This window comes from Meles meles, chromosome 10, assembly GCF_922984935.1.
Source record: "Meles meles chromosome 10, mMelMel3.1 paternal haplotype, whole genome shotgun sequence".
NCBI lineage: Eukaryota > Metazoa > Chordata > Mammalia > Carnivora > Mustelidae > Meles > Meles meles.
This window is the reverse complement of record NC_060075.1, coordinates 93,647,673-93,663,899: the sequence shown is the minus strand read 5'-3', so window position 1 is coordinate 93,663,899 and position 16,227 is coordinate 93,647,673. Positions and strand designations below refer to the sequence as shown.

Below are 16,227 nucleotides of genomic sequence, written 5' to 3'. Positions count from 1 at the left end.
TTTCTGAAGTAAATCTTTGTCTTCTTGGAATGTTGGGGGGAAAAAAAAGAACCCCCATGCCTAAAATGGTAACACTCAGTTTAAGGCTCCAAGTCACTAAACAAAGACTTAATACCTAACCCAAGTACAATTTCAACCCTCCAGAAGAGTAACATTTACCCAGTCAACATGGGAATTTCCTGATCAGCTCCATTAAGATTCCCGATGGATCCCTCTTTCCCTTGGAGAAGGTGAATGGATTCTTTGCTAAGAATTTTATTTTTCTGCTTCCTCTCTATTGTTAAAAAGGTTTCCTTTCCTCTAATCCATTTGAATTCCCCTCTACTTCCTAGGTGGGATGCTGAGTGATTCATTAATAGACTGATTAATAATGCTATTAGATCTTTAACATTTACTTAGTTCCAATTTTTGTTTTCTAACAGGTTTGATGGCTATGACAGAATCTGAAATGGACTCCCAGGGATATTCAGAAACAAAGCAAAAGACAGAGCTGGTGACCGTGAGTCCTTTGAATTCACGATCTTTCTCACCTGGTCGAATGGCTGTGGGTGAGTTCTTGGCTCTATGCTCTATTCTCTTTTTGTTCAAACTCCTATTGTAATTGATTTTGCTTTACAAGGCAGGCCAGCTTGGGCTGGCAGAGTGTTATTCTAGTGATAAGTTGAGGTAGCATGGTTTTTTTTTTTTTCAGCTCTGTTGAGCTAGTATATTTGCCCAGAAGCCAACTGAACTGGCTCACAACCAAGTCCCTAAATTTTCAGACCGAGTTCCTCATGTGGAACCCTCAGGAAGTGTCTGGGAGAATTGGTGTTGCATGAGAGTCTTCTTTGGCCAGAGCTCAGTAACATCTCTTACTGGCCATACACTAATGTGTGCATCATTTTTAGTCTTTAGTGTAGACCATGAGTTGTGGGGCAGAGGGAGAGGGAAAAGCAGACTTCCCACTGAACACGGAGCCTCAAATGGGGCTTGATCCCAGTACCCTAGGATCAGGACATTAGCTGAATAGAGATCGTTAATGGACTGGGCCGCCCAGGTGAGCCCAAATTGCAAATCTAAAAGTCCTTTTGTGGTTTTTTTTTTTTTTTTTTTTGGTCTCTACCTGCAAAATGTTTTTATTCTTTTTTTTATATTTATTTTTATTTGTTTATTTACAGCATAACAGTGTTCATTGTTTTGGCATCACACCCAGTGCTCCATGCAGTACGTGCCTCCCTATTACCCACCACCTGGTTCCTCAACCTCCCACCCCCCTGCCGCCCCTTCATAACCCTCTGGTTGTTTTTCAGAGTCCATAGTCTCTCATGGTTCATCTCCCCTTCCAGTTTCCCTCAACTCCCTCGCCTCTCCATCTCCCCATGTCCTCCATGTTATTTGTTATGCTCCACAAATAAGTGAGACCATATGATACTTGACTCTCTCTGCTTGACTTATTTTGCTCAGCATAATCTCTTCCAGTCCCGTCCATGTTGCTACAAAAGTTGGGTATTCGTCCTTTCTGATGGAGGCATAATACTCCATTGTGTATATGGACCACATCTTCCTTATCCATTCATCCGTTGAAGGGCATCTTGGTTCTTTCCACAGTTTGGAGACCGTAGCCATTGCTGTAATAAACATTGGGGTACAAATGGCCCTTCTTTTCACTACATCTGTATCTTTGGGGTAAATACCTAGCAGTGCAATTGCAGGGTCATAGGGAAGCTCTATTTTTAATTTCTTCAGGAATCTCCACACTGTTCTCCAAAGTGGCTGCACTAACTTGCATTCCCACCAACAGTGTAAGAGGGTTCCCCTTTCTCCACATCCTCTCCAACACACGTTGTTTCCTGTCTTGCTAATTTTGGCCATTCTAACTGGTGTTAGGTGGTATCTCAATGTTGTTTTAATTTGAATCTCCCTGATGGCTAGTGATAATGAACATTTTTTCATGTGTCTGATAGCCATTTCTTGTCTTCATTGGAGAAGTGTCTGTTCATATCTTCTGCCCATTTTTTGATATGATTATCTGTTTTGTGTGTGTTGAGTTTGAGAAGTTCTTTATAGATCCTGGATATCAACCTTTTGTCTGTACTGTCATTTGCAAATATCTTCTCCCATTCCGTGGGTTGCCTCTTTGTTTTGTTGACTGTTTCCTTTGCTGTGCAGAAGCTTTTGATCTTGATGAAGTCCCAAAAGTTCATTTTTGCTTTTGATTCCTTGGCCTTTGGAGACATATCTTGAAAGAAGTTGCTGTGGCTGATATCGAAGAGGTTACTGCCTATGTTCTCCTCTAGGATTCTGATAGATTCCTGTCTCACGTTGAGGTCTTTTATCCATTTCGAGTTTATCTTTGTGTACGGTGTAAGAGAATGGTCGAGTTTCATTCTTCTACATATCGCTGTCCAGTTTTCCCAGCACCATTTATTGAAGAGACTGTCTTTTTTCCATTGAATATTTTTTCCTGTTTTGTCGAAGATTATTTCACCATAGAGTTGAGGGTCCATATCTGGGCTCTCCACTCTGTTCCACTGGTCTATGTGTCTGTTTTTATGCCAGTACCATGCTGTCTTGGTGATCACAGCTTCGTAGTAAAGCTTGAAATCGGGTAACGTGATGCCGCCAGTTTTGTTTTTGTTTTTCAACATTTCCTTAGCAATTCGGGGTCTCTTCTGGCTCCATACAAATTTTAGGATTATTTTCTCCAGCTCTTTGAAAAATATCGGTGGAATTTTGATCGGAATGGTATTAAAAGTATAGATTGCTCTAGGCAGTATAGACATTTTAAGAATGTTTATTCTTCCAATCCAAGAGCATGGAACAGTCTTCCATCGTTTTGTGTCTTCTTCAATTTCTTTCATGATTGTTCTGTAGTTCCTGGAGTACAGGTCCTTTACTTCTTTGGTTAGGGTTATGCCCAGGTATCTTATGGTTCTTGGTGCTATAGTAAATGGAATCGATTCTCTAATTTCCCTTTCTGTATTTTCATTGTTGGTGTATAAGAAAGCCACTGATTTCTGTACATTGACTTTGTATCCTGCCATGTTACTGAATTGCTGTATGAGTTCTAGTAGTTTGGGGGTGGAGTCTTTGGGGTTTTCCATATAAAGAATCATGTCATCTGCGAAGAGAGAGAGTTTGACTTCTTCCTTGCCAATTTGGATACCTTTTATTTCTCTTTGTTGTCTGATTGCCGTTGCTAGAACTTCTAATACTATGTTGAACATGAGTGGTGAGAGTGGGCATCCTTGTCGTGTTCCTGATCTCAACGGGAAGGCTGCAAGCTTTTTCCCATTGAAGATGATATTTGCTGTGGGTCTTTCATAGATAGATTTTATGAAGTTCAGGAATATTCCCTCTATCCCTATACTTTGAAGCGTTTTCATCAGGAACGGATGCTGGATTTTGTCAAATGATTTTTCTGCATCAATTGAGAGGACCATGTGGTTCTTCTCTCTTCTCCTTTTGTGTTTTAAAGAATTGGCTTGGTAACCACCAGGTTGGAGACCTCAAAAGTACAAAACAGTTACCATCGTCTAACTTGTCAGGTCCATAAATCTGGAACAACTGCTTACTTTCTGGAAGCTCCATACCTGCTCCCTCTGCAGCTGGACGTCATTCCAATGCCAGTTGGTACATGTTGTCAATATGCCCTTGTCATTGTTTGTATATTTTCTGGCTGGGATTAAGCCTTTCCTGCCAAGAGGCTGATGTCCTCATTGTGGCAATGACATTGTTAAAAAAGGGTTTCCACTTTGGGGGACACCTTCTGTGAGCTCCAGTGACTAGGGCACATAATTCACAGGGAAAAGCAAGGAGCCATTAGGAAAACCTTGCAAACTTCCTGGAATTGTCTCAGTGTACAAAATTCTGCTCGTCCTTAAGATGTGAGTCCTCAGTGTCTGATGATCAAGCCTGTCATCATCAGGTTACAGACACCTTCTTAAAGCACAATTAAAGGGTCCTCTCAGTCACAGGATGAAGCCTGGTGATTAGGTATGTAAGACACAACATCAGAGGAAGATAGCCCAGGACATTTCCTGTAGAAGAGGGACATTACCAAGTGTTCCTGCTGTAAAACTAATAGTTTTACCTTGTACACATTCCACAGCTATGGAAGTCTCCACCTGACACCTAGTCCTGCCCAGACACTGGAGTTTCTGAATCAAATTGACCGAAAGAGAAGTAGCTGACATCCAAAGAGACTGCTTTCATCTGGACAGGGGTTCAAAGCTTCATACTTTAAATATGAAATCCTTTCTCCCTCTTTTCTTTTCCTTTACTCTGTCAATGGCCTGTATCTCCCAGGTCAATGCCAAGAGGCCTAATCTCTGGAATCAGAGCTACCTCCAGAAAATATAACCCTGGTCCCAATTTCTCTCAAGGTCAATAAGACATCTCATTGGTTGATTACCATAAAGTTATATTGGGAGTTAGTTAGGAATTACCAAGTAGCCACCAGGATTCACTCCTGTGGCTGGCCCTACTTCCTCGGGGAGGGATAATTATAAAGAAGTACAATCAAGACCTTTCCCTTCATTCTTGAAGTTGTTGCAGAAGCACTCCTAAACCAAAGTGTAGCCTCCCCCCAAAAAGCAAAAAGCAAACAAACAAACAAACAAACATTACTCTTTGACACTGACCAAAGCAGTTCTTGAAAGTAAAATAACCCTTGATTATGACTCAGCTGAGCAAGACTGGATATTTGCTGTAGGCAACACCATGTACCAAGTTGAACACCATTGGGTAAACTAAAACCCAATAACTTCAGATCATGGTGCAAGCCATGTGGCTTAACAGAGTTACTCTTTAATAGGGTCTTACTTACTTATTTGATTTAATTGCTTCGAGTCTTTGGGACTAGGACAAACATGAGGAATTATCCTGTTTAGAGGCATCATAATAATCTGCCTAGTGTCTTATGTCCTCTCAAAAGCTTTCCATGCAAATTCAAAGTCAGTAATCTCCAAGCAAATCATCTAAGATGGCAACATTACAAAGAATGTTTTGTAACTCAAAAATTGTAAAGCTGAAGTTGAAACCTGTGACTATCACAAGGGTTAAGTAAAAAGGTTAAGACCTGTTAATATCATCCAGAGGAACAAGAATGACTGTGAGAATGTCAGAGCAGTTGCTGAGAGTGGTGTTAATGCCTTCAGTTTAGAACCCATCTCTCAGTTCAGCTGAGAGTCTGATCAAAAGGCAGAGTTGTTAAAAAGGAAAACCACAGGCTCAAAATGTACTCAGTTAGCTTAAGGCCACAAGTCATTAAAGTCTTCATACCTACCCAGCTGCAGAGTCAACACCCAGAAATGCAACCTTTAGTGAGTGGACATGGGAACTTCCTGGTCCACACTAGGAAGTTGACAGATTTTCCCCCTCCATTCCCCAAAGGAGGATGACCTTGCGTAAGCCAATCGTTTCCTTGCTGATAATTTCTTTTTCACTCCCTATCTTGAATAACCTCTTTCCTATTGGCCTTTGAAGCTCCTCTCTACATCCTAGATAGGACGATGCCTGACTCATGAATAGTTTTATAAATACAGCCAATTAAATCTTTAAAATTACTCAGTTTTGAATTTTTGTTATTACCCAGATTCCTAGTTTGCCCAATGACCAAATTCCTGTTAAGCATTTACTTTTACCTGACCTATGATGAAGATCAAATGAAATTATGCCAGTGAAAATGCTTGTTGAAAACACAACATGGATGAGTTTATTCCTATATTCATTGTGTTTATTTATATATTTTCCTAAAACTAACTTAAGTAAGATTATAAGTCAGACCTAAGTTTTCTATTTCTACAGCTAACAGAAAGGAAGCAAACGAGCAAGGCATAAATTTAATGTAACCCTTTGGCTGAAGTATCCTGTTAGGTTTTGCTTTCTCTAGTTTGCAGAAAAAAGTAGAAAGTATAGTAAGTTTTATGGTGAGAATTTTGGTAAGGGAGAAGTTCCTGTGTATATGATGTGTTTTACTTAGCATTTCTGAAAAGAATGTCTCCATGTTCTTCTCATACCAACAAAGTTATTAAGGCATTTCTGTTAATGCAATTCTATAGCAGATTTCTAATACTGGTTTATGGAATTTTCTTTTTTATTTTTACTGTTTTATTTATTTATATGAGAGAGAGAGAGAGAAAGAGAGAGAGAGGGAAAGAGAGAGAGAGAAGCAGATTCCCTGCTGAGCAGGGAGCCTGGTGTGTTGCTATATCCCAGGATCCAGGTATCATGACCTGAGCCAAAGGCAGATGCCCAACTGACTGAGCCACCCAGGCATCCGTTTTTGTTTTTGATAAAAACTTGAATATATGTGTATAGATACATGAAAGCACAGAATGATGAAATGATTCTCAAAAGAGATATAATTCATCTTGTCCTCATTTTTGAGCAGCCTTGAGAAAGAGCAACCAGAACACACATACAGATTTTATATGAAAATTGTTATTTTACTGTCTTATGTCAAACAATACATGATGATGAGATTTTTATTTATATTTTCTAAAGTTTTATTTTACTGTCAGTTAGTAAACATACAGTGTTATATTAATTTCAGATATAAATATGATCAATAAAGTCACTGCATGGAAAAAAATCTTTAAGGCACTGTAAAGTTAGCTCTTGAGGATATTTTAACATCTAACATCTAACAATTGTTGTAATTATCTATAGTTGTATATAGTATTTTATATACTGTATATTGTATATAGTAATTATCTACAATATAATCATCTAACAATTATAGTAATTACAATTATAATTAACATAATTATAGTAACATTTTCTTTCCTAGGATTTACTCAAATATTATATCTCAAAAAGATTTCTTCAAGAGCACAAGAAAATAAGATTGTGTGGAGTACATAAAATTGCACACCATAACCATGTCTCTGTGGACAAAGATAAATAGAAAAGAAAAGGGATAAAACAAAAGAGCCTTGCAACTCTCTCTTCCTGCATCCTGTGGTCAAAGATCATTTTACTGATTTTTGTCTTTGTATGTATGTTGGGTGCTTTTGTGTTTTGTTTTGTTTTCTACACTATAGGTAAATACAACTCCATTTTTGTGTGTGTTCAGAGGGCTCTAAATGTGACTTGGTCTTCATTCTATCCCTGCAAACAAGTTCACATTCAGGGGTGAACAGGTGGCTCAGTCAGTTAAGCACGGGCCTTTGGCTCAGGTCTTGATCCCAGCCAGGGTCATGGGATTGAGCTCTGCCTTTGGCTACCTGTTTATTTTTTTATATTTTTAATTATTTATTTATTTGACACACAAAGAGAGAGAGAATGAGGAAAGGGGGCATAAGGAGGGGGAGCTACAGGTAAACAGAGGGAGAGGAAGAAACAGGATCCCCACTGAGCAAGGAACCTGAATGGTGGCTAGATCCCAGGACCTAGTATCATGATCTGAGCCAAAGAAAGCCACTGAAATGATTAAGTCACCCAGGTGCCCCTGGGCTCTCTGTTTAGTGGGGAGTCTGCTTCTCCCTCTACCTTTGTCTCTTTCCCCTGCTCATGCTCTTTCCCTCTCAAATAAATAAATAATTTTTTTTTAAAATGAGCATCTATAGTGGAAAGGTCATTTGCTAAGATGAAAGAGATGGTGTTTGACAGTGAACAATGGGGAATTATGTTCAATTTCTTTTTTTTAATTTATTTTTATTTATTTATTTGACAGACAGAGATCACAAGTAGGCAGAGAGGCAGGCAGAGAGAGAGGAAGGGAAGCAGGTTCCCCGCTGAGCAGAGAGCCTGATGCGGGGCTAGATCCCAGGACCCTGGGATCATGATCTGAGCCAAAGGCAGAGGTTTTAACCCACTGAGCCACCCAGGCGCCCCTTATGTTTGATTTCTATGGGGTGTTTTACAAGGTGCTTTTCACATGCTTTCACTCATCTAAATGCCCACCATCATCCTTTGTGGGCTGGCTCTAACAATCACTGGTATGATTTTGCAAGGTACAAAGACTATTTAAATCTTATTTCCTTCTGGGTAAGACGGAGGCCTCCAATTTCACCTTATATCAGTGTAACTGGGGGATCAGATGACATAATACATGTGAACCTTTAACACAGTGTCTGGCACAGTAATCATCATTTAATAGGTACTAGCTTTCATTCATATTGTTGTCATGTCTGCAAATACCACCACTCCAGAAAATCATGTGCGGTATCTGGGGATTCTGAAGCTTGTGTGATTTGAAAGGTAGGACTGCTTTCTTTTGCTTAGATGGGAAATTGACCTAAACCAGACTCCTTCCAACATGTAAGGTTCTGCTGTGATTCTAGGGTTGGATGGATTCATCTTGGTAACAGCACTTCACGTCAGCAGTGGGTGCTGAGGACTGTATAGCAGCCAGTTTCTGGTTATTTTTCCATTCAACAAGTTTGTATAGGACACCTACTTTGCAGTAGGCACCGTGCTAGGAGCTATGAGCAGAGAAGGAAAACAAGATAGTCTTAGGCATTTACCCTCCAGCTGTGGGAGGAAAAAAAGAAAAAAATGCATAATTCATGAAGTTCAACATGTGCAGAAATACAATTTTGAATTGATTTATTGAATTACACAGACTCAGAACAATCAATTCTGGAATTGTGGGGCTCATATTTGTAAAGGCTCTCCTCTCTGCTTACTAATTGTTATATCTACCTATCGAACTATCTATCATCTAATTATCTATCATCTATCTATCCATAACACAGACACACATCAAATAATGGATTTGAACAATTGAATAATACTTGCATTCATTTCTTTCAGAGCTTGCTGCTATTAACTCCACAAAATCTTCTCTGAATGATGAAAATGGTAAGATTTTGTCTATGTTTGCCTTTATTCTGCGGTAGCATTTTTTTCCTCCTCATCAACATAACCATTGAACTTCCCTGGCTTCTGGGAAAACCTCAGGATGGCTGGATCTTGAACAATAAACTGAGTGATGTTTTAAAACAATCCATCATCTCTCAGGAATCATCATCACACAGTAAATGCTGGTTTCGTGTGAGAGGACTATAAATTAGGGGTGCAGGGATGTGCTCTCAATTCTTTCAACAATGGAATTCATTCACTTCTGTGAGCTTTGTTACTACTGACTGAGGAAAACAGGATATTGATTGCTTCTAGATTTTTTTTTTCAGATTGCTTCTAGATTTAAAAAAAAAAAAATTGTTCTTGCTGGTAGTTAATAACATGAACTGACCCTGAGAGATTCTCGTACAGAAGGTGTGCTGCACTGTGAGTGCATTTTGTTTAATTCTCCTAATACTCACTGTGAAGGATTTTATTCCCATTTTACACAGGAGGGCAATGAGCTAAATTTATTTGTCTCCATACCACACACCAAAATCTAGGGCTTCATCCCAGACCATCTGAATTAAGAGTTCAAATACTATCTTAGTTTTTATTCTTGCTCTAATCTCCAATGCCGAGACCCTGAGACTGGTGTACACATGGGGAGGGGTGTGAGTGCAGGGTTTCTGGTGCCACAGAGTGAACGTAAACTCCAGTCTTTTAATTATCAGTTCCATGTCTACGGCTAAGCTATTTACATTTTCTGAGCACACCTAAAATGACACAAATAACATCTAACTCAGTCATGGAAGATATAACGTGACATATGTGAAAGGTCTAGCATAGGGATCTCACTTAGCTGCTACATTGTAAGTACTAGCTCCTGGCGTTGTCTCCCCACATACGAACAAAGGTAATGATGAAGAGCATTGGTTCTAGCCCTGCTGATCCAACCTCAGTGTCCAATATCAAGGGACTTGTGGGCTCTAAACATCACCATCACCTTCTTCATTATCATCATCTTAATTTATAGTTTTGCTTAATCATTTTAATGTCTTTGTTATTTTTTGCATGTGAATATGCAGAATTTTGTAGAGCAGCTGAGAAAGTGTTCTTAAATGATGTATGGCTAGGATTGAAATCTGGCTTCTGGCACTTACTAGTTGCATGAAATCAGCCCTTCTCTCTCTGTCCTCGGTTTATTTGTAAAAATGGGAGTGAAAATAATAATAATCTCATAGGTTATTGAAAAATTAAATAAGATTTAAGCTTTGCATACAAAGTTGCCAAAATAAGTAACAGCTAGTTTGTACTTAATGGATATTGCCTCTTACTCTTTTTTTTTTATGAGTCAGATTTATAAGATCTAGACACAATTCTGATGTGTTACAAAGTCCAGATATTGTATCTGTTTTAAACTAATTGCTATCAATGAAATTTCTACAGAACTTATATTGCCTCCTATTCTTCTTAGAAACATGGTAGGGAAGAATGAATGCTAAAAGCTATTTATCACCAATGCCCTTTTCCCATTGGATTTATTCATTATAAACATAAACTTACTTTTTATTACTTCGGAAAGTTCTAGGTGAAATTCACAGGTGTTTGAGTGACTTGACCAGCAAACTCTGTTCTGAGTTGTCTTGGGGACGGTAGTGGTAGAGATGGTGATGATGTAGGTGTTTATTCTCCAGTTGTGCTGGTGTGAGTGTGTCACTTCAACCTAAGTCATCAGAGTGTATACGTTACCCTTCGCCCATTAATAAGTCCTAGCCTTTCAAAACAACATGGGAAATTAATGAAATGCTTCTTTTAGAAACCCTGCAGCTGCAGCTCATGAACACATCTGCCTACTATACCTACCTCCTCCTCCTGAAGAGCCTGATCTACTCCGTCATCATCGTCATCTGTCTGCTTGGGAGACCAGCACTCAGTGGCAATGGGAAGAGTTCCTAACACATGGTGGCACAAGGTGTCACTTCTTGCCATTGGCTAGTGTCCCTAAAAGTATCTGCTGAGGATCTAGGGAGACTTCTTTCTGAGATTGGGTTCTTTCACATCACATGTGTCTTTTTCTTGTGTCATTATCTGAGAGCAGGCTTACAAACCCCTAGGCAAACAGAAGCTTTCACTCTGCAGCTAGAACTAATCTTGCCATGACTCAGGGGTGGGGCCAGGGGGTATCCACAGAGTCTTCTCCACCACCCCCTCATCGGTGTCCACCAGCTCCCCAACCACCCAGTTCCCATGCCTCTGGGTACAGCCAGCATACACCTTACAACTGCATTCTTGAACTCTTTAACCAGACACTGGCCTTGAAGTCTTTATTTTATGCACCTGGAAGCCATCATGCTTGTTACCTGACATTTGTGTGTTTTTCATAATAGGCACAATAAAAGCAATCAAAAGTCTTCTTTGGCCTCTGTGTAATTTATTTGGTGCTAACTGAGAGTCCAAAGTAAAGGACAGCCTGACAACTGAGTCTTCCAATTCAGCATCACTTGTAATAATGGTCAGTTCCACATTTCTAGTTCTTTCTCTGAGATGGTCCTTATCATGCTTTCCTTGGGGGCACTGATCCTAGGTGAGCCACAGACAGTGAAGGTTTCCAGGTTATTTCTCCTTCAAAGTTTAGCAGAATCAGACTCATTTGGTTTAATATACTCTGGTGGTGACATTATAACATGTCACATGACTGCTGGCTGCGCTCAGACCTGTCCCAGTGTGTCACAGGCACTAAATTTCCTGATGTCACAAGAACCCCAAGAGATCTGCACTAACACTGAAAAGGTAAAATGGGGAGGGCTTAAATGCTTGACTTCTGAATTCCATATGCTTTGGCATAAATCTTGGTTCTATAGCTATTTGAATTCTCTGTGACATAATGTTTTCATGTGTCAAATGGAGTTGAAGTGATCCCTCTCTTGGAGTTGTGTGGATAAAATGAGTTAACTTTCCTGGGTACCTGTGAGTGCTCAACAACATTAGCCTCTACTGCTGGCAGCTCTACGTTAGAAATAGGAGGAACACACATGTACACATACACGCACACTAACAATTAGGGTACTCATTAATATGTGTGTATATTTCTACACACATGGATGTAAAACAAAATATTCAGTGATTGTTTATTTTTCTATTTTTGTTATCAAATTCATTTAACTTAGTAACTTCAGCATATTAGAATTTGAACCATATGTCATTTAAAATTGGGAAGGATTTTTTCTTTAGTTACAATCAGGTTCAGTTCTTGTAAACAGGAGCTTTTGGATACCAATTTGAGGTTCCCATGTGGAAACAACATAAAACCCACAAGATAGAAGAAAGAGGAGATTTAATATTGATCTACTTCTTGTTAAAAATTTCTTCAGACCTCTTAGGACAAATGTCTGGACCCTTACTCAGACATGTGGAACTATTTCCGCACGTGGAAAGCATGGAGGCACAGAGAGGAAACCAGCAAATTACTTAAGCCGTGTGGGCTAATGTCACTGCTAGGGTCCTAGGCACTGTGTCCTGTGGCTTCCAACTCCCTAGCACTTTCCTTCCCCAACTGGACCTGGCCTGCCCTGGACTGGGAGGTGCATACAGGGGGAGGGTGGTGGTCCTGGAAACAGTGTGGGTGGAAGGAGGGTGCTATGTACTCCTTCAATTGTGGTTGATTCCTGCAAGTGCTTGAAGTCAAACTGCCCCTGCTGGTTGGGGCTCTGCAACCACTGGCTCTGGTGTTGAAAGATGAAATGAGAACAGTTAAACCACAGCCGACTTTGCTCATTTCCAAAAGTCCACAGCTAATGGAAAGAAAATACCATCCGCACACATGCTCCTGCTCTCAAATATACTCTTTGGCTGTGGGTGAGGGTCCCTCTATTTATACCCAGTCCATTCTTGTAGCTGCTATGTGAGTTAGGATTGTATGCCCAGGGCTGCTGAGTTGCTGCACACTCAGTCCACTCCGATGACACTGTTCTGAAGGAAACAGCAGAGATTTCTTGTAGCACTAGGTGACTCCCGACATTCCACCAGGATCTGTGCTTTTCTGTGGCAGGTGATTTACTGAGGCTCAGACTTTTGGTCTCATTTTGTCCGTGTAGGCAGGGTGACAGAGTCCCATGCCCATGAGGTTACGGGCACAGGGTCACTGTAGACAACACAACAGCAGGTGCTTCTTTCCTCACAAGAGCACATGGACATACAGAGGCTCTGAGTTCAACTGTGTCACTGAATTTCACAGACTGAGTCATGCCAGTCCCCTACAGGGACAAGTGACTGCAGAGCCAGGCCGAGCAATGCTCAGTAGAAGACTTGCACAATAGTTAAGTTTGTTCGAGGAGGGCTTTGGAGCAGAGGAGGGCTGTTCAGTGATGTGAGCATAAAATGTAAGTGTCCACACCCACACCCCACCCAAGCATGGAACAGAGATTGTGTCCAATGCCGGGATCCAATCTGTCCAGGCCTTGGGGAAACAAAACTCTACTGCAGACATCACTGCTTTGGCTTTTACAGTCTGACTTCACAAAGCATATTCCCACCATAACCTCACTCCTCTTGTTCTATACTGAGAACCAACTTCAGTGTGAGCTTTGGCTTTCTTGAGCATGGGCCCATGTTACTCCTTCAGCCCAGCATATGGGAGAGAGCTCTTTCTCAGGGTACATTGTAAATTCACCTCTTGCTTAGACATCATCAGTGGACCTGGTGTATATGTGACTCCCCACCTGACACAGGATATTATGCAACCACACCACTGACTTCTGGAGATTTGGGTCCCAACGCCAGAAAGCACATACCCTCCTCACCCCCTTCTCCACCTTACAAAACTGTTTCTGGTTAATCCTCAGACTCCCACACCCCTCCGGTGGCACTTCTGTCATTTGGTCTATTCTCAGAACAGCTCAGATGGAGCTTACCTGACCTGCACAATTGCACACATTTGTGTCATTACATCCAGTAATTTTTCATTCATGAAATAGCTCTGACAAAATAATACTTGCTTTCTTTCATGCATATTTTTCTCTAAAACCAGAAAAAGCCTAAATGTCTAAGAATAGAAAAAGTCAAATTATTATATTCTATGAAATATTTTTCACTAAAATTTATGTTAGGCAACAATTCGGTAAATACTCATGCCATCAAGCAAAGGCAAATATGTAATGAAAAACCTCATATCCCAGAAGACCATATTTTAAAAAATAAAAACCTAAACATATATGTGTGTTTTTCAGGTCAGAAAAAGAAAATAACCATATGATTTCAATCATTTCTGGACCTTACAAAATCTCTTCAACAAAATGACTTTATTACTTTTACTTTAGAATTTAAAATAAGATATGAATAGTATTGGCGATATGACCCCAGTTATGTGAACGTGGAAACACAAAATGAGAAAGAGACAAACTGTTCACAGAGTTCACAGGTTCTATGATTCTTGTTCTATCCACATTTTTTTTTAAAAAGTCTGTGTTACTGTCACAATCAGGGAAGGGACATAAAATAATGTAGCCACGGGAAGATCAGGGTAGCTGGTGAGGGACAGAGCCAACTCACACACGAAGGGAGCAGCCTGCGTCACAGTTGGTTTAATCCTCTCAGATAATATACCTCAAGTAGGATATTTTCTTTTCCTGAGAATGTCTGATGCATTATAGCCAAAACCCTATCTGGTACAGGCAAATAAATACCAGAGAACCTTAAGAAAAGATGTGATCCACATCTTAACCTCATAAATGTCACTAAGTTCAGGAGAAGATTGTTGTAAAATATATAGACAAAGGCATCGCTGTTGGCAGGCTTCACTTTCCAGCCTATTAAACTGCTGTAGAGATCCTGGGGCAGATTATATGCCTTCTCACCTAGAAACGAGTCTGAAGAGATGGTCATACCATGTCTTCCTGCTCACTGCCCACCTGTCAAGATAATGGCGTTTGAGCCTCATGGAGCTGACATGTCTTGGGATTATTTGGGAATTCTAAATAAAGCCAAAATTGGATTAAAACATAGTAATATGCAAAGTTTACATAATTTAAAAGTGAATGTTAGCAAGGTCCTCTTTATGGTCAACAAATCTTCCCATGAATGCTAAGAATAAAACTAGACTAGAGCAACAAATGTGACTATTTCAGTGGTTGGGAAATGTCCAATTTGCACAATTATCTGAGAATGGTTTATATTGAAAAACTACAGAATTCATGAACAATAGCAGTGCACTCGTCTACATTGCTCCTGTTCTTCCTTTCAGCTCCCACACCAAGCAATGAGATCAGGAAGTTTCCTCCAAAATAGGAGAGGCCTTGCGAATTGGCATCCAAAGTCACACAGTGTAAGGAGCTGGGTCAATCTGGGATGGGAGCGATGCGAAGGTGCGCTGACAACTGTGTGGTGTGCAAGCAGGAAGTCCGGGGGCTCCGCTGGTCTGCGGTTGGGGTCATGACTGCAGCGAGCATGTGCTCAGCTGAAGCAGTGTGCATGCTTAGCAGTGACTCAAAAGAGTCCAAACCAGCCACACACAGCTGGTTGACACTGACGTGGTCGTCTTATGCAGAGGAGACATGAAAAGACTCAGAAAAAGTACAGCTAAGAAGACTTACACTTGAGCATGTACAATCTATGTGCTAATTGCGTAAAGTAAGAATGTGCTCCCCAAGACCTACATCAAAACCATTTGGCAGAAGCGAAGTCTTAATCAAGTTTCCTGGGACACATCCCTAAGAAACCTTGGCAACCATGAAGCTGTGTAGATGCAGGGTGATTCCCAGGAAGCTAGGCTATAAAATAAAATAACTAAGAAAGAAAACAGGAGAATCATGAGCAGCCATATACCACAGGAGATAGACTATCACAGATGAAGTCCAAGCAACATTCTCAGCATGCAAACAGCAACGAAAGCAACCTTTTCGGTAAAAGTCACAATCCCAAGTTGCTACAATATATTTTCAAGAAAATATTTTTGAATAAAAAATAATAAGACCATCAAAGAATCACAAAGGTGTGGCCATTGTTAGGGGGGAATAATCCCTACCACTCAATACAATCACTTTGAGGTGTGCAGTTACTCTCTCTAGGAGACAAGTAGTTTGAAGTAGCTATAACAAGTTTATGTTCAAAAACACGTTTAAAATACTCAAGAGGATCACAGCTTTGTTCTTGGTGGCTGCTAAGGCATCCCTCCCGCATCCTTCCTTGGAGCCCGCAGTGGGGGAGGGGCGCCTTCTCCACTGGGCTGTGGCCCCAGGAAGCCAGAACCTGAGCAAGAGAGCCCTCCTTGGCGCGGGGGACACCCGGTCCCTCCCTGCCCCAGGCGCCCTTCTAGAGAAGGCAACTAGAAATAATACAAAGATCTCTAGCAGATTGAAAAGAAAATGCCAAAATATCTTCACACCATAGATGACATGGTCTTGTTTGTCCGTAATTCCATAGAATCTACAGGCACACAAAATCAACAGTAGATCATGAACAAGG

General features: G+C 40.5%; 1 gene segment (V, D, J or C); it reads left to right on the top strand.

Moving 5' to 3' along the window:
- LOC123951552 overlaps nt 1-11,182 on the top strand; it is a 38,105-nt gene extending 26,923 nt beyond the window's left edge. Inside the window, 3 exon segments of the C gene segment in view lie at nt 423-548; nt 8,740-8,787; nt 10,586-11,182. Of these exon segments, the coding sequence occupies nt 423-548; nt 8,740-8,787; nt 10,586-10,725 (314 nt within the window).
- The last annotated feature ends 5,045 nt before the right edge of the window (nt 11,183-16,227 follow it).